Here is a 22,882-nt window from a genome sequence, read left to right on the forward strand (position 1 = left end):
CCTGACTCTAGCAATAAACGTGTCTAAGGGGAGCTGACTGGAGTCACTTTCTTTCGGGTTTTGTTTTAGGATAACCTGCCCGAACTTCAGTGCTGCAGTCTGCATGGCGGGGGGCAGGGGCACTCAGGCCCTCTGTTTTGCTAGGACCTTGGGGAGCCCTGGACACCAGGCCCAAGGCCTGCTTGATGACCAGGCTGTGATTCTCCACCTCTCCTGGGGGGGAGAGTGTAGGGAGGCAGGGACATGTCCCGGGCCAGTAACAGCCCTCACCCCCACCCCCACTTGGCATCAGCTCAGACTAGTGACAGGATGGACCGCACAGACAACCCAGGCCAGGCAGCCTGCTCTGGTCCCGGTGAGGAAGCCCCAGTGATTCCACCTGGACAGTCAAGGCTGGAGGCAGTGGCAGTGCTGAGGTGGCTGTGGGGGCCCCCTGTCTCCTGCGCTGGCTGGGTCCCCAACCATTTAGGCTGCCCCCCCCACCATGGTCCTGGGATATCAGCCTCCTCGACAAGGGGGGACTGTACTGGTTTCCAGACCTGTCAGTCTCCTTCCTCAAACGAGCCTAATTTGCCATACACGTGCTCCCCCACATCCCACGAAAAAGCTGTTGATGCCCCTGGGCTTGGTCCCCTGGAATCATCATCTTGCTTCACCCCAACCTATACCTGAGCTGCCAGCCCAGGGAAGGGCACCAGGCAGGGGACACAGCCACATGACTGGCAGTGCCAGCAGCTGTATCCCAGCCCTGCCACCCCGGCCCTCAGGGATGCCAGCCCCTGGGGTACCTGTGACCTGCCGTATCACACATGCAGGTGTTCACGTGGTTCCCTGGCAAGCACACTGCCTTGCAGGTGTTAACTCAGAGTCTTCAGACAGGCAGGTGCCACTCTGACCCCCACCCTAATCTCACAGGTCCCCTGGGTGCCTGGAAGGCAGAGGAAAGGGGGAGAGTGACCTGGCCCAGCCTCCTAACCCAGAGGGAGCCCCCCAGAGGGACGGGGCAAGGGCTCAGCTGGAGGCCAGGTGGGGTCCTTGTGTCCTGTGAGATCCTGAGCAGCCCCACACCCCAGCTGTTGCCCACCATGTACCTTCTTTGTAAAAGAACAAAACATGGTTGAAACCACAGGCTTCAGGGCCTGTAAACAGGACCCTTCATTGGCTCTTTCAGGGGCCAGTGAGTGAGGGGCAGGCATGGGCCGCCCACCACCTACCAGTATCACCTGAGGCCACACACGTACATGGCCTCTCAAACCCCAGACTGGAAACAAACTGGTCCCTTCTTGCCTGCTGTGCTTTCACAAGCTGGGAGCCTCAGGCATCTCCAGTGATGATGCTCAGAGCCCTCGAAATGCCCTGAATGGACCACGGCAGCTCTGAGTCCACGCCGTGGCTGTGAGATGCTTCGGCCACAACAGGCAACCCGTGATGCCTGGGAGCTTGAGACCCAGGCAGGGCCTGGCAGAGGAGGCAGCATCCACAGCCAGCCAAGGGTGCCCACACCCGCGGGTTGGGAAGGAAGGACGGCTCTCTGTGGCTGAGCCTCGGGGTCAACAGGCTGCATTTGCAGCATTGGAGGGGAAGGTGATGGGAGGTGGTGCTTCCTGCTGCAGCTCCAGCCCACAGGCTGAACCCTAAATAAGACCTGGGGGTGCCCCCGACCGCTGGAGAGAGAGGGTGTGAGAATAAGCAGACAGAGACACAGGGCTTAGGAATCGGCTCACATCTGACCTGCCACCATCACCACCTCATTTAATTGATCCTCACTTCACATTCCTCAGGCCCAACCTGGCTGCCCTGCTCGCCTTTATTGCACACAGGACTCTGGCCTGCCAGGGGCCAGTTCCTCTGCAAGTGAGTCTTCGGGGTCTTCCTGTTCCACCCCTACTGAGGCGGCACCTGGGGGACCTCAGCCCCCCAAGCCCACCCCTCTGGGGGCTGGTACCCCAGACTGCTCTGGTGTGTCCTCTAGCCACACCGTCCTCCCGGCACCTGGCCGTAATCTGCTGGATTAGAGACCCGCCCCCGCCCGGGCAATCACGCTCCACGGGAAGGGCCCCTGTTGGGGTTCTGGCGCCCCTATCCATCAGGGGGTGGCACTGGCCTGGCCACCCGCCTGGACTGCCTGGTACACGCTGAGGAGCGACGAGAGGGTGCCCAGGAGGCCCACCAGCCACTGGGGGAAGCGGCCGGCCCACAGGACACCCGGGGGCAGCCAGTGCACTGCGTTGGCCAGGTCTGCCAGGTTGCTCAGGAGGGTCAGTACCTCCGAGCAGATCTGGGTCTCCACAGTCCTCCGCTTGCCCCGGGTCAGCCGCCTGTGGGAACAAAGGGCAAGGAGTGCTGGGGAGGGCGGAGGACCGGCAGGCTGCGACCATCACATCCACCAGAGGGAGCCCACAGTGGGAACCAGAGTCTCAGGTCCACGGGCGGGGCGAGGGGGAAAGAGGAGGGGTGAGCAGCTTCCGGGCCTGTGCTGGGCACCTGCTTTACCCTGTATTCTTTCCCAGGATGAGACAGTGACTGACCTTTGTCCTCAGGACACTGACTCCACCTCGGATCATCCTCCCAGACCCGGGCCCAGCCGTGAAGGCTCAGCCCTGGAGTCCCAGCTCTGCCACTTCCTGCCTAGCCCCAGCTAGCCTCAGTTTCCCCATCTGTAAAAGAGCTCCCATCCCCCGGGGGGCCGCAGCAATGCCCCAGTACCTAGCACACATCAGCCCCCCACCCCCACCCAGCAGAGCCTGCACGCATGGGGGCAGGGCAGTGACAGCACCTCCTTGACTGGGCAGACCCGCCGGGGACCCTGGCTTGCCAGAAGAAGCCTTCTAGAGGAACCGTGGACGACGTACCTGGTGAAGGCTTCCGGGGGTTTCCTCAGCCTGTGTCTCAGCTTCAGGACCATCCACAGAGACCTGCAACACCACACAGGATGGGGTGGGAGCAGCTGGGTAGGGCGTCACCAGGTAAATGGGGTCCGGATGGGTGCAAAGCCTGTCCACTCCCTCCCTACACAGACACACCCTGGACACTGGCTGGGCCTGTCTGAAGGCAGTCTAGACAACCTTCTGGGTCCCCAGGGCTGGATCTGCAGGACGGGGAAGCAGCCACCCGATGGGCATCCTCCAGTGCTCCCTCCAGCCTTTGCTCCCTGCAGCCTGGGCAGGTGACTCTCCAGCACCCTGGGGCCTTAGGAGCCCCTGGTCATGATATTGTTCAGTCGCTCAGTTGTGTCCGACTCTTTGTGACCCCATGGACTGCAGCACACCAGGCTTTTCTGTCCTTCAACAGCTCCTGGAGTTTGCTCAAACCTGTGTCCACTGAGTCATGATGAGCACACCCCAAATGCTCCCCAGCCCCCATACCCTTGCTCACACCAAATACAGAGACACATGGGAAAACTAGCTGCTCTAAAATAAATGGAGGACTTCCCTGCCTGCCAATGCTGGGGACTCGGGTTCAATCCCTGTTCCAGGAAGATTCCACATGCTGAGGGGCAGCCCAGCCCGTGAGCCAACTACTGAGCCCACGCGCTGCAACTCCTGAAGGCTTTATAGCACCTAAAGCCCTTTCTCCGCAAGAGAAGCCGCTGCAGTGAGAGGCCGAGCACTGCAGCTAGAGTAGCCCCCACACAGCAACGAAGACCCAGTGCAGCCATAAATAAGGGAAATTTTACATAGATAAGAAGCACCCAAAAAGGTATTTAATACAAAATAACATGAATGGAACAGGCAGAGCATATTCACCCTAAAAATAGGATTTTTAGGGCAGCGGAAATACTTCAGTGGTGGATACACGTTATCGTACGTTTGTGCAAACTCAAAGTGCAACACAGAGCGTGAGCCCTGACGTAAACCACGGACGTGGGGGTGAGTATGCCACGTCAGCGTCGGTTCATCGACTAACACGTGTCGGGCTGTGGTGCCATGTGGATGGCGGGGAAGTCTGTGTGTGTGTGGTGGGTACCTGCGAACACTCTGCTTCCGGTTCAGTTTTGCTGTGAACCTAAAACTGCTCTAAAAAATAGTCTATTTAAAAGAAAAAAAATTAAGGGAACCAAAGCAGCCCTGAAAGCAGGAATGGGAAGTCTCTCGGGGCCACAGGTCACAGGGCGGCCTCAGAAGAGGCTGTGGCCTCAGAGCACCCGGAGCCCACGGGGTGGGGGCGGTGCTGATGGAAAGACAGGGCCGGCTCCATAACAGCCACCGAGGCTGTGAGGGGAGCCGACGTCGAAACAGAGCCGTGTCCCTGGACCAGGAGAGCAGAAACCAGTGAAAACGTAGCACAGCGTCCAAATCAAAGGCCGCTGGGACTGACACGTGTGCGCTGCCACTGCCGCTCAGTCGCTCAGTCGTGTCCGACTCTGCGACCCATGGACGGCAGCCCGCCAGGCTCCTCTGTCCACAGGATTCTCCAGGCAAGAATACTGGAGTGGGCTGCCATGCTCTCCTCCAGGGGATCTTCCCGACCCAGGGATCAAACCCGCATCTCCTTCTTGGCAGGTGGATTCTTTACCACTGAGCCACCTGGGAAGCCCACTACTATATATGAAGTAGATAACTCATGAGAACCTCAGTTCAGTTCAGTTCAGTTGCTCAGTCGTGTCCGACTCTTTGCGACCCCATGAATCGCAGCACGCCAGGCCTCCCTGTCCATCACCATCTCCCGGAGTTCAGTCAGACTCACGTCCATCGAGAACGTACTGTACAGCTAAGGAACGCAGTGCTCTGTGGTAAATGGGAAGGAAATCCAGAACAGGGGGTCCATGTATAGACACGGCTGACTCACTCTGTGACACAGCAGACACTAATACAACAGTTTAAAGCAACTAAACAAAAATAAAAAAAATGTTTTGTTTTTTAAATCAAACACTGGGGAAAATCGCCAAAGTATAAAGAGAGAGGGGCTCTGGGTTGGATAGCGGGTACCTTGAATCTTCCACTTTGGGGTCTGCTCATTTTCCAGACCATCCACAGTAAGCATATCACTAGGGTGAGGGAGAGACAAGGGCTACTGGACATCAGTGTACGCCCAGGGACAAGGGACAGCAGATGAGGGCACTGGCCCCCCAACCTCGAGGTCAGGGGCTACCCCACATCCCTTCAGGGATCTAAGAGACCTTTGCCCCCAGGAAACAGGGGCACTGGAGGTCCTGCTTCGCCCATGCTGTCTGGGCCAGGGGTCTCTGAACAAACCCACTCAGCAAATTGGCAGAGGGGAAGAAACCATTAAAGTTTTAGAGAACTTGTGGTTTGTGGAAGCACAGAGCCAGTCTGGAAACTCCCAGCTACTTCGTCTGAGGTTTGCTGATGACAATGCCAGCAGGACCTGGGGACCTGGGGAAAGGCAGCCACGCCAGCCACTTCTGTCCATGCCCCCCAAGTTATTTTCTTCTTCCTGGGTCTGGTAGGCACAGTCACAGGCCCCCACCCCCAGAGATTCCCACATCCTAATCCCCAGGCTTATGATGTGAGTGTGTTCCCTTCCACAGCAAAAATGACTCTGCAGGCCTTCCCTGGTGGTGCAGTGGATAAGAGTCCACCTGGCAATGCATGAGACACAGGTTCGATCCCTGGTCTGGGACGATCCCACATGCCTCAGAGCAACTAAGCCTGTGCACCACAACTACGCAAGCTCTCATACCTAGAGCCCCGGCTCTGCAACAAGAGAAGCCACCACACCTCAGAAGAGAAGCCTGCACACCACAACAAAGAGGGGCCTCCGCTCGCCACAACTAGAGAAAGCCCGAGCACCGCAACAAAGACCCAGCACAGCCAAAAACTAAGCGCATAAATTTTTTCAAAAAGGAATTTGCAGATGGAATTGAGTTAAGGGTGTGGACATCAGAGATGATCTGGGGTGGGCGGTGTCGTCACAGGGGTCCTCAAAGGAGGGAGGAGGAGGCTCAGAGTCAGAAAAGGAGTTGTGACAAGAGACGCAGAAGCTGGAGTGACACGTTTCAAAGATGGAGGGAGGGGCTGCGAGCTAAGGAAGGTGGGCGCCTCTGGCAGCTGGGGGGCTTCCCAGGCGGTGCCAGCGGTAAAGAACCTGCCTGCCAGTGCAGATGTAAGAGAGGGCAGGTTTGATCCCTGGGTCGGGAAGATCCCCTGGAGGAAGCAGGGCACAGCAACCCACTCCAGGATTCTTGCCTGGAGAATGCCATGGACAGAGGAGCCCAGCGGGCTACAGTCCTTAGAGTATCACAGAGTTGGACACAACTGAAGCGACTTAGCACGCACACACGCACACTAGAAGCTGGGAAGGCCAAGAACAGACTCCCTCGGAGCCCCTAGGAGGACCACAGGCCTGCCCACGCCTGGATGTTAGCCCACTGAGAGCCATTTTGGACTTCTAACCTCCGAAACTGTTAAGATGATCGATTTGTGTTGCCAGAGTCAGACACGACTGAGCGACTGAACTGAGAGCTGCCAAGTTTGTGGGAATCTATTTCAGCAGCTGCAGGGGATGGACACAGTGAGGGATGACAAGAGGCAGAAAGGCAGGAGAGGCCAAGACAGTCCCACCCCCGCCCCCCCAGCCCACCTGCCCACCCGCCCAGGCGATGTCAGGGGCTCCCTTCCAGTCTCCTGATGGGCAGCAACGCTGCTTACCTAGCAACCCCCAGGAGCAGGGAGAGGCCCCAGAGGGTGGTGCTCAGTGTCCACCACCGGGCAGAGTCCACGTGGAGGATCTTGGCGTCAGCGGCCCAGGCGACATGCTCACAGGGGTAGTAGAGCTGGTCGGCCAGGTTGCTCAGGATGGACACGCAGCGGACAAACACATCCTCCTCCTGCAGGAATGGAAGAGAGTGGGGGCTCGGGCTGTACCAGGGGGCAGTCACAGGGCAAGGTCCGGCCAGGCAGGTTGTGGCTGGCACTGTGGGAGAAGAAAGGCCTGATTTCTCAGTGTGGTCACCTCTGCCCAGTAGAGCAGCTGGTCTCAACTCCACCGCGCTGTGGGATCCCTGCATGTGTGTGCTAAGCTGCTTCAGTCGTGTCCTCTTTGCGACCCCATGAACTGTAGCCCACCAGGCTCCTCAGTCTATGGGATTTCCCGGGCAAGAATACTGCAAGTGGGCTGCCATTTCCTTCTCAAGGGGCCCCTCCTGACCCAGGGATCAAACAGTTGTCTCCTGCGTCTCCTGCATTGGCAGGAAGATTCTTTACCACTGCACCACCTGGGACACCTCAAGGGATGCCTGGGGAGCTTCACAAACCCCCACTCAGCCCCCAGTCCCAGGGGTTCTGCCTCACCAAGGCTGAGGTGGGCCCTGGCACCAGGATTTTTTTTTTTTTAAAGTTCCCGGATGATTCCTATGGAGGACAACCTGGGATGCCCTGCATCAGGGCATTCCTAGTTCCTGTGTATGGGTCTCAGACTCAGGACCCTGAAGGGGGCAGGGGAGGGAGCCCTGCAGAGAACCCTGACCAGGCAGAGTGGCTGGCTGGCCTGCTGGGTTGCCACACACCCAGTGCCAGCTTGAAGCAGCCACAACGCTCACTGCAAGGCTTGGGTCACCTCCCCCCAGATCAGACAGGGGTGAGCACCTAGCAAGGCAAGGCCGGTTGAGGCTGTAAGAGCCTTTCCCTGGGCCCCAGAGGCCCCCTCCAGGCCTCCAAGTTGGCCCGGTCCCTGGCCAAGTCCTTCACTTCCCTGCCTGTAACTGTGTCATCCTCGCTGCCTGCCGTACCCTTCCCCTCCTGTCTTCCCTGTCTAGCCCTCTCCTTCCTGTTAGCCGGCTGTGGTCCTGCCTCCCTCTGGGTGCTGAACCCCACTCCAGCTCCCCCATCCCATCTGGGACCTTCTGGGGTGTCCCGGCACACTTCATCCCTCTGTGAGGATGGGGCTCACTCCACCGGTGTTTTCTGAGAAGTTTCAAGACCTGGGGCCCTATGCTGGGGAAGAGGCAGGAGCAGAGGGCACTCAACCAAAGAGGGTTCTTGTTCTGGCTAAGGGATATACGAGATGCAGAGAGCCACCCCCCCCCCCCCCCCGCCACATAGGGACTCAGGGGAGTCTTCACAGAGGAGATGGTTGGGGGGGATAGTACAGGGAACATGCCCTCATCAAAGAAGCTGGAGAGATGGGTGTCAACACAGGAGGAAGGCCCAGGCAAACCCTTGAGATTGGGGATAATCAGGCTGTGGGCACTAGGGCGGGATGCGGGGGCATCTGAGCAAGTGAGTCTGGGAGGAGACCCCCGGAGGGTCGGGGGAAGGGCAGGGCAGCCCAGGAAGGAGGCATAACTCAGCCCATCCCCTGGGAGAGCAAGATCACATTCCCTGCTGCCCCCTCCCCAGGTGAGGAGCGTCACTCTAGACCCACTGGTGACATGATGAGGTTCTGTTGTATCTGCAAGATCTTATAAATAATCTACGTGTCCAAGGGGACTCGTTCAGTAAGTCACCATCCGGCCCATCCAGCTATACATGTGTACCCTGAGGCCCTAAAGAAGGAAGGAGCTTCTTTTGGTTTTTGTTTTTTTGCCAAGGCACATGGCTTGAGGGGATGTTAGTTCCCCAAATGGGGATTATACTCAGGCCCTCTGCAGTGAAGGGGCCTCTCAGGCGGCGCAGTGGTAAAGAATCTGCCTGCCAGTGCAGGAGATGCAAAAGATGCAGATTAGATCCCTGGGCTGGGAAGATTCCCTGCAGGAGGAAATGGCAACCCACTCCAGTATTCTTGCCTGGAGAATCCCATGGACAGAGAAGCCTGGTGGGCTACAGAGAAGCCTGAGGACGCAGTCTCCTGCGGCAGTGAAAGGGCTGAGTCCTAACTGCTGGACCACCAGGGAATTCCCAGAAGGAGCTTATTTTGGACTGATATGGAATGACCTCCAAGTTGCACCATTCCATGAAAAAACAAGTAGCAGAAGAATGTAAATGTCATGTAACTATTAACGTAACCAAAGCACAGGTGCAGGAAATCTCATGAAGGAAACACAAGAGGCTGATAGCAGTGGCTGCCTCCGAGGAGGAAAACTGTGACCGAAGGGCCAGGAAGAAGACTTCTTAATTACACAGTCTTTGGGAATGAGCTAATTTGTTTAACTGAAATTGAAACGAGAATGTCTGATTGTCTCAAAAGAAAAAAGTAAAATTGAAAAAATAATAAACTGCCCATATTGTTGCCTTTGCCTAAAGGCCAGTCCATAAGATGCCAACTTCCCAGGGTCCGCATCCCCTCCCTGGAGCCCCACGCAACCCCGTTACCTCTGCCCCCAGGCCGTACTGCTTAGTGTAGACAAACATGGCCGCATCATCAAAGAGTCGCAGGACCATCCTGCAGTGGCTGAGCTGGGAGGACAGTGCCAACAGGCGCGTCCCCACTTCTGACCTGGCAGGACATTGTTCCACCAGGACCCCGCCCACCAGCTGGCAGCAGTAACCCAGCGTTCGGATCTGTGGGAAACCAGAAGCAGTCAGTAGGACTGAGCCGATCACCCCTGACCTGGCCTCGGGCCTCGGGGGATCAAACAGGAGGAACTCTCAATCAAACTCCCAACAGAAAGTTGAAACATATTTGTAGGTGGGATACATGTAGACACATGACATCATTGTGCAAAAGGCTCTGTGAGATTGGATTGATAGGTATACACTATTGATACTATGTGTAGAACAGATAACTGGGTGTGTTAGTCGCTCAGTCATGTCCAACTCTTCGACACCACATTGACTGCAGCCTGCCAGGCTCCTCTGTCCATGAGGATTCTCCAGGCGAGAATACTGGAGTGAGATGCCATTCCCTTCTGCACAGGATCTTCCCAACCTAGGGACTGAATCTTGATCTCCCACATTACAGACGGATTCTTTACCATCTGAGCCACTAGGGAAGCCCAAAACAGATAACTAATGAGAACCTACTGCATACCTCAGGGAACTCGAGTCAGTTCTCTGTGGTGACCTGAATGAGAAGGAAGTCCCGGATGGAGGAGATATATGTATATGGATGGCTGATTCATTCTGCTGTATGGTAGAAACTAACACAACATTGTAAAGCAACTATATACTCCAATAAAAATCAAGTTTTAAAAGAAAAGGCACTGTGGAGACTCAGGGCGTGCTGGCTCATGTCACTGAATGGCACAGTCTTTGGAGACACGTGATGGGGATCAGAAAAAAAAAACCCATCTCTTACCTCCTAGATCCTTTTTCCCAGCAGGCAGGAAGGCTATTTGCATCTACCTGGCTGGACCAAAGTCCGTGGCTGGGTTGTGACTTAGGAAGGTAAGCAGGCCTCAACCCAGTGAACAAAAGGCTAATTTGTTTGCCTTACTTTAGTGAGAAGGAACCCAGTGGTGATTCCGGAATCAGTGGGTGATCTGGAGCATGGTGAACAGGGTCTGCTTCCCCACCCTTACATCTTTATTTCATCTGCTTTTCAGAAGTTGCTTTCTCCTGTTGTTTTATATATTATTTTTACTTGGAATTCCTTTCTGCACCTTTGTAAGGGCAAAAACACTGCATTTTAAGTCCAGCTTTCTTGTTTAGTCACCAAGTCGCCGCCAACTCTTGCAAACCCATGGACTGTAGCCCACCAGACTCCTCTGTCCATGGGATTTCCCAGGCAACAATCCTGGGGTGGGATACCATTTCCTTCTCCAGAGAATTTAGAACCTGAATACTCAATCAGAGAGGATTTGCCTAGAACCTAAATGCCCAGCCACTGGTACATTCCCTGGTACAACTGGAATGCCTACCTGTAAGAGATTGATTGGGACAAGCTCAGAGTCCGACCTCAGCGGCCTGGAAGGAACAATCTACATGCCCAATCTGAGTTGAGCGGAAGGTCAGAACCTAAACATCCAGCCACGGGGAAAGCAGTGCAAAATCTTATATTCCCATATTAGATTCGACAACCGAGGAACTAACTATAGTGGCTTAGTCTGATCCTAAATGTCCAAACATGGGTTTGTTTGGCATGGGAATGTCTGGCCAGGCCGAACTTGCCAGAGCAACCTAAGTGGCCAACTTCAGGGGATTTAGTCAGAACTAAATCCAGAACTAAATGTCCAGCCCTAAAGGGAGCCCTGCCACATCCCAAGTTCTCATACGACATTGTTTGGGACCAGCTTCAGTGGTCCGGCTGGATTCAAATGCACAAGCGTGAGGATCTGGCTGGTACTGTGAATGTCCAGTCGTTTGGGGTGGCGGGAAGAACCTACATGTCCACCGCTAGGGGACGGAGCATCTGCCCTGGAGGGATCCTGAGTGACCCCGCTCCCTCTCTGGCCTCAACGTCCCGGTCTCTGGGTTTTGGCCGGACTCCAGGACCTCTGGCCTCGCTCCTTCCCAGCCTCACCAGGCGATCGCGACCCCTATAGGACTCCAGCGCCGACGCCAGATCGCTCAGGGCCACCATAGCGACTCCGCTGTGACGACACCGTGACGTCGGTTAGCCGCGCCAGGGGGCGAGCCCGGCGCAGGCCGGGCGGGGTCCGTTCCTGGGAGCTTTCTGCGCAGGCGCTGGCGCGACCCTTTGTCCGGGACTCTGCCGTTTGTCTGCTTCTGGGAGCAATGAGGTTTGCGGCTTTGGGACCTCTACTTGTGGTTTCTCCTGGCCCTGTGCACCTAGGTGGACGGTCTGAGGTCGCTAACCATGTTTTCAAAGTTAACCAGTTACACACACGCACACATAAAGATTCCAAGCAAAAGCACCAACCTGTTTGCTGTGGTCCAAGAAGAAAGTTTTCTAATTTTTCTGCTTCACCCTTTCTGCGTTGTCGGCTTGTCTTTAGAGAGCATGGTTTGCTGTTATGTCCTGTAAGGCAGTTTTAAAAAGGGAACTTTGGGGAATTCTCTGGTAGCCTAGTGGGTTGGGACGCTCTGCTTGGACTACAGGGGGCGCAGGTTCCATCTGTGTTTCCGCGTGCCTGCGTGCTCAGTCGTCCGACTCTGCGGACCCCATGGACTCTAGCCCGCCAGGCTCCTCTCTCCGTGGGATTTTCCGGGCAAGAATACTGGAGTGGGTTGCCATGCCCTCTTCCAGGGGATCTTCCCAACCCAGGGGTCAAACCCGCATGTCCTACATCTCTTGCATTGGGAGGCGGATTCTTTACCACTGAGCTACCTGGGAAGCCCAAGTTCCTGCATGCGTGCGTAAGTAAACTAGTCCCTTTAAAAAACAAAAAAAAAAAAAAAAAAAAAGGAGAAATGCATGGAACCGGTCTAGAATAGACAGAAATCTGATAACTGGAATATCCCCGGAGGATAACTGGGTGGCTGATGTTGACTAAAAACGCACACCATGAGAGCTGTGTTTTTCAGTTTTATTGGGGCGTTTACTGAGGACTATAACCCAAGAGGTCTCGGGAAGAGTTGAGCGGAAGGTCTGCACGTGTGTGATTTTGGAGAAGATTATGTGTAATCACGCATCCCAGTGGAAAGTTGTTTCTGGCTACAAAGAGTAAATACTGCAGTTAATGATTTTAGTGTTTTTCTAAGTGTGGGAAGATCGACAAGAATCTACTCATAAATTTTTTTTCTGAAAACATCTTCACTATCTAAAGACCTGTCCTGTCAATTTTCCCAGAGCAGAGAGCAGCTCGTTTCTGATCCTCCACCTGGAACTCTTTTCAGGGGGTGTTAAAGGTCAGTGACTGCAGTGGCCAATGACTCAATCCTTGTGGAGCCAGATGGCCAGCCATTAGTCATCACTGGGAAGAGATTAAATGTTCACCTTTGTACTGTTTTGTAGTCTTTGAATTTTGTGCCATCTGCATGCACTAGCTGGGAAAAAAATCAAAGACACTAATTTTTGTTTGACTTAGTATGAATAGAATGCCAGATTTCTATTTTATATTCACTCAAAACTTTGATAGAGTTCCATGTATTTTGGCATCTACCATTACTGCTAAAAGTCTAGAAAGTTTATTATCTTAGTGATTTAAAAAAATTTTTTGAAAGAGGCTTGAAACTTCTAATCCAATTCTGAGAATATAAAGAAATCCTATGTTGTAAAAAATCAAAGCACAGAGAATTAACCTGTGATACACTATTATTGACTAATACACAGATTTTGTTCAAATTTCACAAAATTTTGTGTTAGTGTGCATTTGGTTTCATACCTTATTCAAGATTCCACATTGTATTTAGTTACACTGAGCAGCTTAAGCTGCATGCAACAAATTCTGGTAAATTCTCTTTTCATTTTTATTCTATCACAAATGTTTTCTAATTTTCCTTGTTATGGCTTCTTAGATTCACACATCATTTAAAATTGGACATTTAATTTCCAAATACATGGAGTTTCTAAAGTATCTTTGATATTAATTTCTCACTTTGATATTAATTTCTCAGTTAAATGCTTTCTTCTCTGCAATCACCCTGTGTTTTTTCAGTCTTGTAATTTTACTGAGGCTTTCAATGGCTAAGTCAAAGATCTCCCTTGGTCAATGTCACATTGCAGTTAAAAATATGTGATTTATTTTCAAATGTCTTTTGATATTGATTTTCTCACATAATTCCACAGTGATAAGAGAACAAACAGATTCTGTATAATTTCAATACCTTTAGATCATGAAATTTTTGTACCTTGTTTTATGTCCCTGGATATGTTCCAGGGTCTCCTAGGTTATACTCTATGGGAACTTGAACAGAATTTGTATCCTACTGTTGTTTGAAGATTGCATAAATCTTAATTATGTTGAATTGGCTCATAGTCCTTTTCAGATCTACTATATCCTTCTCTCTGCAACCCCATGGACTATACAGTCCCTGGAATTCTCCAGGCCAGAGTACTGGAGTGGATAGCCGTTCCCTCTCCAGGGGATCTTCCCAACCCAGGGATTGAACCCAAGTCTCCTGCATTGCAGGCAGATTCTTTACCAGCTGAGCCGCAAGGGAAGCCCACTATATCCTTCTACCTCTCTATATATTCATTCTATTGATTTTGAGAGTTTGGTATTGAAACTCCAACTAAAAATCTTAATTTATCTACTTTAAAAAATAATTGTAGTACACCCGTGGTGGATTCATGTCAATGTATGGCCGGGAATCAAACCGGGGTCTCCCGCATTGCAGGCAGACACTTTACCGTCTGAGCCACCAGGGGAGCCCTGACTTGATGAGGAACCACGAGTCCATTTTTCACAATGGCTGCACCATTTTACATTCCCACCCACAATGCACAAGGGTTCCGATTTCTCCACATTCTTGCCAACACTTGGACTATTCATTTTAATAATACATTTTATTTAACCCAACGTGCAAAAATATTGTCATGCCAGCTTGGGATCCGTCCAGACTAATGTACACACATTATACCACCTAATCCTCTCACCTCCATTCTCTTCTCATAGTTCATCAGGTTTCTTTGTCCTCTTCTTAGTCAACTCAGGAAATTCCTCTACATACATTCCTCCTTTGCAAGATTGCATCTGCTCTCCTATTTTTCCCAAGGCTAAAATAATAAGTAAGGGTCAAGGAAAGATAAGCTGGCTTACCAGTAAGGAGACACCCAAGAGCATATCTCCTGCTGACTCTGAAGTGGGAGCTCATTGTGGTTTTGTTTTGCATCACTAATGATGCTGACTGGTTTCCTTTTTTTAAGAAACAAATACATTTCCTCTTGATTTAGACACATAGTACTCATCCAGCCTGATTCACTCATATCCAACCATGTTGCCTTTCTCCTGTTCCTTGAAGTTGCAGCCCACACCTGCCTCAAGGACTTTTGCACGTGCTGTTGGCTCTGCCCGGAAGGCTCTCCTTCCAGATACTCATCTGGCTCCCTCTCACACTTCCTTTTCAGATATACTCAAATGTCATTCTCCTCTGGGACCACACACACATACCCCTAGGCACTTCCTGCCCACTTTTCTTGCTACCTTATTTTTCTTTTTAGCTTGTAACACTAAACATGACTGTGTATGTTACTTCTTCTTTTTCTTTCTGTAATATGGCTGCGGCAGGTGTCAGTTGCAACACGTGGGATCTTCAATCTTCACTGCGGGATGTGGGATTTTCAGTTGCAGCAGGTGGGACCTAGTTCTCTGACCAGGAATTGAACCCGGGCCCCCTTCATTGACAGCATGGAGTTTTAGCTACTGGACCAACAGAGAAGTCCCTATGTTGCTTCTTAACCTGTGTGTGCGTGCTCAGTCACTCAGTCATGTACAGTTCTTTGAGATTCCATGGACTGTAGCCCACCAGGCTCCTCTGTCCATGGGATTCTCCAGGCAAGCATACTGGAGTGGGTTGCCATGCCCTCCTCCGGGGGATCTTCCTGACCCAGGGATCGAACCCTCATCTCTTATTTCTCCTGCATTGGTAGGAAGGTTCTTTACCACTAGCACCACCTGGGAAGCCCCCAACATGCTGCAACTAAAAAAAAAAAAAAAAATCCCACATGCCTCAGCGAAGATCAAAGATCCTACAACTAAGACCCAGAGCAGCCAAATATATAAACATTTAAACACACACACATACATACACACTGCAGGAAAAATCAAAGCCAAGCCCAAGGCCTACAAAGGGAAGGAGACCTTGGGCTGCAGAGTGGCCGGATCCCTTCTCCTGAGCCTGTACTGTCCCCATGGTCCTTGTAACAGCACACCACAGTTCTTTGATGCCTACTGTGTGCCGAGCCCTGTTCTAGGCACCAAAGAGACAGCAGTGAGCCTGGCAGGCAGCCCAGCCCTCACAGCGTCCATCACTATCTGGTTAGGGCTCAGCTTGACCTTTGGGAAAGCGACAGGAGCTGGCCTGGCATTCACGGCTGGCCTTGTGGTTGCTAGGAGCTGGCCTGGAGCTCACTTGCAGCCGGGCGCTGGTGTCCTCCTGCTCGCCACAGATAATTTCACAGGATGCCTACATCAGACAAGGCCACTCTGTGACCATGGCAGAACGAGACAAAACAAGCCCGCTCCATCATGCTGTCTGAACACAGACGAAACACGAACACTGTCTAAATCGTTACAGCAACCAGCTGTGTCCTGGCTAATCGGAATGACTCTGAGTCTTTGCCAACTGCCACTTTTCTTTCCTTAAAAAACTATTTTATTTATTTGGTTGCCTTGGGTTTTAGATCCTGCATTCAGGATGTTTCATTGTGGAATGCAGGCTTAGGTGCCTTGCAGAATATGGGATCTTAGTTCCCTGACCAGGGATCAAAACTGCATCCCCTGCTTTGGAAGGCAAACTCTTAACCACTGGACTACCAGGGAAGTCCCCAATCACCGCTTCCAAGCTGCTTCATCCCTTAGACTTTGTGACCAAGATTATTCAGTTCCTCCATAACAGCGTTACATCACCCCCTTGCTTTAAGACAGCATGCAGCACCTACCCACTCCCGCATCCTCCTTTTCCAGGCAGGCAGAGAAAATGTATCTTTGCATCAACATGGGATTCCCCAGTGGCTCAGCTGTAAAGAATCCGTCTGCCAGTGCAAGAGATGCAGGTTGGATCCTGAGTCAGGAAGATAAACTGAAGGAGGAAATGGCAACCCACTCCAGTATTCTTGCCTGGGAAATCCCATGGACAGAGGAGCTTGGTGGGCTACAGTCCATGGGGTCGCAAAGAGTCAGACACAACTGAGCGACTGAGCATGCACGCACGGCTGGAGCAAAGCCCTCAGCAGGACCCTGGGATGGGGACCAAGTGATGGAACCTCAACCCGGTGGGCAAAACAACACTTTGCTTAAATTTAGTGAAAAGGAATTCATTCAATATATAAGTCCTATAAGTCCTGGAGCTTGAATTCAAAATATAGGGATGACAGACCGCACACACACACGCACACAAAACTGTATTATAAACATAAAACCCAACACTACACCAGATGTTAGTTGTTGCAGACCCTAGAAGAAATGACAGTGAGGTGATGCCAAACAGGTGTGGGCTAAGGCTACAGGGAAAACCATATTGCAAAAGAAATGCATCAAAAACTGCTGTGTTTTACACCTTCAACTCACACAATGCTATATGCAACTATACTGGAAGAGAGGAAGAGAGAGGGAGGGAGGAAGAAAGAGAAAAAGAGAAAGGAAGGAAGCTGTCATTCAGTAGGTGATCTGGGGCAGCGTGAAAGAGTCACCACCCTTACATTTTTATTTCATCTGTGTTTTTCTTTTAAGAAATTGCTTTTTCCTTTAAATTTTTCTTGTATTGTGGTAAAATATACTTAAAACTCACCATTTTAATCATCTTTATGTGTTCAGTGGTATTAAGCGCACTCAAACTGTTGTACGACCATCCCCACCGTCCACCTCCAGAACTTTTTCTTCTCCCCAAACTGAAACTCTGTCCACATGAAACATCAATTTCCCATTCCCCACCCCATTCCAAGGGGTTTTTTGAAAGTATTATTTATATTTGTCAGGACATTAAAAAAAAAAAAAAAAAGAAAAAGAAGTCAATAGGACTTCCCTGGCAATCCAGTGGTTAAGACTTTGTGCTCCCAAGGTAGGGAGCGTGGGTTCACTTGCTGGTCTGATGCTGGAAAAGATTGAGGGCAGGAGGAAAAAGTGGGTGACAGAGGATGAGATGGTTGGATGGCACCATCGACTAAATGGACATGAGTTTGAACAAACTCTGGGAGATGGTAAAGGACAGGGAAGCCTGGTGTGTCACAAAGAGTCAGACATGACTGAGTGACTGAACAACAAACGGAACTAAGATTCCATATGCCATGCTGCGCAGCCAGTAAATACATAAACAAAAAGAAAGTCCAATTTCCAACCAGTAAAAGCATCCAGTTCAGTTCAGTCGCTCAGTCGTGTCCGACTCTTTGCGACCCCATGAATCGCAGCACGCCAGGCCTCCCTGTCGATCACCATCTCCCGGAGTTCACCCAAACTCATGTCCATCAAGTCGGTGATGCCGTTCAGCCATCTCATCCTCTGTCATCCCCTTCTCCTCCTGCCCCCAATCCCTCCCAGCATCAGAGTCTTTTCCAATGAGTCAACTCTTCCCATGAGGTGGCCAAAGTACTGGAGTTTCAGCTTCAACATCAGTCCTTCCAAAGAACACCCAGGACTGATCTCCTTTAGAATGGACTGGTTGGATCTCCTTGCAGTCCAAGGGACTCTCAAGAGTCTTCTCCAACACCACAGTTCAAAAGCATCAATTCTTCGGCGCTCAGCCTTCTTCACAGTCCAACTCTCACATCCATACATGACCACTGGAAAAACCATAGCCTTGACTAGACGGACCTTTATTGGCAAAGAAATGTCTCTGCTTTTGAATATGCTATCTAGGTTGGTCATAGCTTTCCTTCCAAGGAGTAAGCGTCTTTTGATTTCATGGCTGCAGTCACCATCTGCAGTGATTTTGGAGCCCAAAAAAATTAAGTCTGACACTGTTTCCACTGTTTCCCCATCTATTTGCCATGAAGTGATGGGATCAGATGCCATGATCTTCATTTTCTGAATGTTGAGCTTTAAGGCAGCTTTTTCATTCTCCTCCTTCACTTTCATCAAGAGGCTCTTTAGTTCCTCTTCACTTTCTGCCATAAGGGTGCTGTCATCTGCATATCTAAGGTTATTGATATTTCTCCTGGCAATCTTGATTGCAGCTTGTGCTTCATCCAGCCCAGTGTTTCTCATAATGTACTCTGCATAGAAGTTAAATAAGCAGGGTGACAATATATAGCCTTGACGTACTCCTTTTCCTATTTGGAATCAGTCTGTTGTTCCATGTCCAGTTCTAACTGTTGCTTCCTGACCTGCATATAGGTTTCTCAAGAAGCAGATCAGGTGGTCTGGTATTCCCATCTCTTTCAGAATTTTCCAGTTTATTGTGATCCACACAGTCAAAGGCTTTGGCATAGTCCAGAAAGCAGAAATAGATGTTTTTCTGGAACTCTCTTGCTTTTTCCATGATCCAGCAGATGTTGGCAATTTGATCTCTCGTTCCTCTGCCTTTTCTAAAACCAGCTTGAACATCAGGGAGTTCACGGTTCACGTATTGCTGAAGCCTGGCTTGGAGAATTTTGAGCATTACTTTACTAGCGTGTGAGATGAGTGCAATTGTGCAGTAGTTTGAGCATTCTTTGGCATTGCCTTTCTTTGGGATTGGAATGAAAACTGACCTTTTCCAGTCCTGTGGCCACTGCTGAGTTTTCCAAATTTGCTGGCCTATTGAGTGCAGCACTTTCACAGCATCATCTTTCAGGATTCGAAATAACTCCACTGGAATTCCATCACCTCCACTAGCTTTGTTCATAGTGATGCTTTCTAAGGCCCACTTGACTTCACATTCCAGGATGTCTGGCTCTAGGTGACTGATCACACCATCGTGATTCTCTGGGTCGTGAAGATCTTTTTTGTGCAATTCTTCCATGTATTCTTGCCACCTCTTCTTAATATCTTCTGCTTCTGTTAGGTCCATACCATTTCTGTCCTTTATCGAGCTCATCTTTGCATGAAATGTTCCCTTGGTGTCTCTAATTTTCTTGAAGAGATCTCTAGTCTTTCCCATTCTGTTGTTTGCCTCTATTTCTTTGCATTGATCACTGAGAAAGGCTTTCTTTATCTCTCTTTGCTATTCTTTGGAACTCTGCATTGAAATGGGAATATCTTTCCTTTTCTCCTTTGCTTTTCGCTTCTCTTCTTTTCACAGCTATTTGTAAGCCCTCCCCAAACAGCCATTTTGCTTTTTTGCATGTCTTTTCCATGGGGATGGTCTTGATTCCTGTCTCCTGTACAATGCCACGAACCTCCGTCCATAGTTCATCAGGCACTCTATCTATCAGATCTAGTCCCTTAAATCTATTTCTCATTTCCACTGTATAATCATAAGGAATTTTATTTAGGTCATATCCGAATGGTCTGGTGGTTTTCCCTACCTTCTTCAATTTGAGTCTGAATTTGGCAATAAGGAGTTCATGATCTGAGCCACAGTCAGCTCCCAGTTTTGTTTTTGCTGACTGTATAGAGCTTCTCCATCTTTGGCTGCAAAGAATATAATCAATCTGATTTCAGAGTTGACCATCTGGTGATGTCCACATGTAGAGTCTTCTCTTGTCTTGTTGGAAGAGGGTGTTTGCTATAACCAGTGCGTTCTCTTGGCAAAACTCTATTAGCCTTTGCCCTGCTTCATTCCATATTCCGAGGCCAAATTTTCCTGTTACCCCAGGTGTTTCTTGACTTGCTACTTTTGCATTCCAGTCCCCTATAATGAAAAGGACATCTTTTGGGGGGTGTTAGTCCTAAAAGGTCTTGGAGGTCGTCATAGAACCATTCAACTTCAGCTTCTTCAGTGTTACTGGTTGGGGCATAGACTTGGATTACTGCGATATTGAATGATTTGCCTTGGAAATGAACAGAGATCATTCTGTCTTTTTCAGATTGCATCCAAGTACTGCAATCGGACTCTTGTTGACCATGATGGCTACTCCATTTCTTCTAAGGGATTCCTGCCCACAGTAGTAGATATAATGGTCATCTGAGTTAAATTCACCCACTCCAGTCCATTTTAGTTCGCTGATTCCTAGAATGTTGACATTCACTCTTGCCATCTCCTATTTGACTACTTCCAATTTGACTTGATTCATAGACCTAACATCCCAGGTTCCTATGCAGTATTGCTCTTTACAGAGCATCCAATACACAGCAAAGTCCCACATATTGAAACTTCCCTGGAAGCACCGAAGACAAAGCCCAGATCCACGACATGCATTGTACCCACTGCTGCAAATAACAAGCCCTGCGTGTTCAAATACACGTGGGTTCCTGGTGGTCTTGGGGCTGAAGGTGGGAAGCACAGATGTCTTTAAGGCTACCCTGGAGATCTGTGAGCCCTGGAGTGGCATTAAGAGGTATGGTGACTCAGAGAGTTTGGCCCATCCTGTGCAGACAAGCATTAGAAAGCTGATGAGAAATAAAACCTGGGGAAATGGTGATAATGCATTCAGGTGGCCTCTGGCATCAAATCCTCCCCCACTGAAGTGGCTGCCATCTCCAGCCCCATTTTCCAGATGACAAAACTGAGTCTTTGAGAAGTCAAGTCACAGGCCAGGCTCCCTCGAACTCTCAGGGGGCAGGATCCTCTGTCCTTGCTCCTGATTTTCCTCCTGGTTGCCCCCAGAGTTGCTGGGGGACCCTTGTGACAGCATCATCCCAGGCAGCTTATTGGGTCACAATGGGCAGGGCCAAACCACACTTGGATGAATCCCCAGATGGAACATCTGAGCATCCTCTGGGAGACCATGGACTGAGGGAGTCTTGAGGGTCATGCCCATGCCTAGTGCATCTTCTAAGACTCACTAGCTCCCATGCCCCCCCTCAAGGTAGGTGCACTCTCTTCAACCCTGATCAGGAAACAAAATGAAGCTCACAGGAGCCCAGTTAATTATTCCAAGGTGACCCAGCTAGTCATTTCAGTCATCAGATTTTCCCACAAACTATTTGAAAGCTTCTCGATCTTCAACTATTTTAGGTGGTAAAATGATCAGGAAAAAAAAAAAAAACCCACTGTGGTTTCGTTTAAAAAAAAAAAATCCCTTGATGTGTGTTTTCTGAAGAGATTGATGTGAACCAATAGTTGTGGGCTAAAGCAGTCTGGGAGGGCTTCCTGAAGGAGGTGATGCTGAGTGAGCCAGAGGTGTTGGTGGTATCCAAGGATCTGGTCTCTGAGGGGCAGAGACGGGTGAGGGAGACATCTCAGCTCTGAGCAAAAGCCAAAAAGTCTAAGTGGGGTGCTGAGAGGCCGGAGCTAAAGGTCACAGAAATGAGTAAGAGGTGTGTAAAATGCAGACAGCTAGAAGACAGAAAGAACAGTCAGAGCCTAGGAAAATTGTTGAGGGCAGGAAGACCAGTGAGGAAAGGGGTATGGCAGAGATGGGACAGTGGCCAGAGCTTGGAAGAGACAGAAGTGGTTTCCCAGGCATGAAGTAGGGGAGGGCCATGGTCTTCACAATGGACTGATAGTGAAGAGAATGGGTCCCAGTAGCAAACTGTCAAATGCAGTGGTTAATTCTGCAGCTATTCCTATGTCTCTGCAGCAGCCACAGGGCCTTTGTACCTGCTGTTTCTTCTGCCCAGAATGTTATTACCCTCCCCAATACCCAAATGCCCCACTGCCCCTCTTTCCAGGTCTTTGCTGAACTATCATCTTAGTGATGCCTTCCACGACTAATTTTAAAATGCATGTATTCATTTATTTATGACTGCACTGGTTCCTCGTTGCTGCATGTGGGCTTTCTCAAATTGTGGCCGCCGGGGAGGTACTCTTCACTGTGTGTGTTTCTCGATGCCGTGGCCTCTCTTGTGGTACATGGGCTCCTAGAGCGTGGGCTTTGGTAGCTGTGGCTCCCACAGGCTTAACTGATCTGCAGCGTATGGAATCTTCCCAGACCAGGGATCAAACCCTTGTTTCCTGCAATGGCAGGTGGATTCTTACCCACTGCACCACCAAGGAATGCCTTTCCTGACTACTTAAAACAAGGCTGCTTAGCCCAAACCCTATCCTTCACGCCATGTGACTTTCTCCCCCCAAGGCACTTACCACCTTGTAACTTACTCTGCAGTTGATGTGATTACATTTATTCATTATTGTATGTTCCCGTTACCATCTCCACAAAGGTAGGGCTCTAGGTATGTTGATGAACCCTCTCCAGGCGCCTAGAACCGTGCCTGCTGCTGCTGCTGCTAAGTGGCTTCAGTCGTGTTCGACTCTGTGCGATCCCATAGACGGCAGCCCACCAGGCTCCGCCGTCCCTGGGATTCTCCAGGCAAGAACACTGGAGTGGGATGCCATTTCCTTCTCCAATGCGTGAAAGTGAAAAGTGAAAGTGAAGTCGCTCAGTCGTTGTCTAACTAGTAGAGACCCCATGGACTGCAGCCTACCAAGCTCTTCCGTTCGTGAGATTTTCTAGGCAAGAGTACTGGAGTGGCTTTCCATTGCCTTCTCCGAGAACCGTGCCTGACACACTCTAAATGCCA

At 50.6% G+C, this 22,882-nt stretch overlaps 1 protein-coding gene across 3 annotated transcripts; it reads right to left on the reverse strand.

Moving 5' to 3' along the window:
- Positions 1-1,746: 1,746 nt before the first annotated feature.
- Positions 1,747-11,758, reverse strand: PEX11G (peroxisomal biogenesis factor 11 gamma). 3 transcript variants are annotated; one of them, XM_068981374.1, is made up of 5 exons: positions 11,662-11,758; positions 9,213-9,401; positions 6,612-6,790; positions 2,853-2,915; positions 1,747-2,318 (listed from the first exon to the last, which is right to left on the reverse strand). In XM_068981374.1, exons 2-5 carry the CDS (start codon positions 9,279-9,281, stop codon positions 2,087-2,089), a joined length of 543 nt encoding a protein of 180 aa, XP_068837475.1. In that variant the 5' UTR covers positions 9,282-9,401; positions 11,662-11,758; the 3' UTR covers positions 1,747-2,086. The 3 variants fall into 3 exon arrangements, with proteins under 3 accessions (XP_068837475.1, XP_068837476.1, XP_068837474.1); XM_068981375.1 differs by lacking the exon at positions 11,662-11,758 and adding an exon at positions 11,302-11,385 and having other exon boundaries at positions 1,747-2,135; XM_068981373.1 differs by lacking the exon at positions 11,662-11,758 and adding an exon at positions 11,302-11,385.
- Between the last annotated feature and the right edge of the window lie 11,124 nt (positions 11,759-22,882).

Source organism: Capricornis sumatraensis, chromosome 9 (genome assembly GCF_032405125.1).
Source record: "Capricornis sumatraensis isolate serow.1 chromosome 9, serow.2, whole genome shotgun sequence".
NCBI classification, from domain to species: Eukaryota; Metazoa; Chordata; class Mammalia; order Artiodactyla; family Bovidae; genus Capricornis; species Capricornis sumatraensis.

Coding starts and splice junctions, on each gene's coding strand:
- PEX11G (XM_068981373.1), bottom strand. CDS start 11,361: ATGGTGGCCCTGAGCGATCTGGCGTCGGCGCTGGAGTCCTATAGGGGT. Junction 2,916..6,611: donor CTGCTCCTGGGGGTTGCTAG/GTAAGCAGCGTT, acceptor GTGGTGTTGCAG/GTCTCTGTGGATGGTCCTGA. Junction 2,319..2,852: donor CCCCCGGAAGCCTTCACCAG/GTACGTCGTCCA, acceptor TTGTTCCCACAG/GCGGCTGACCCGGGGCAAGC.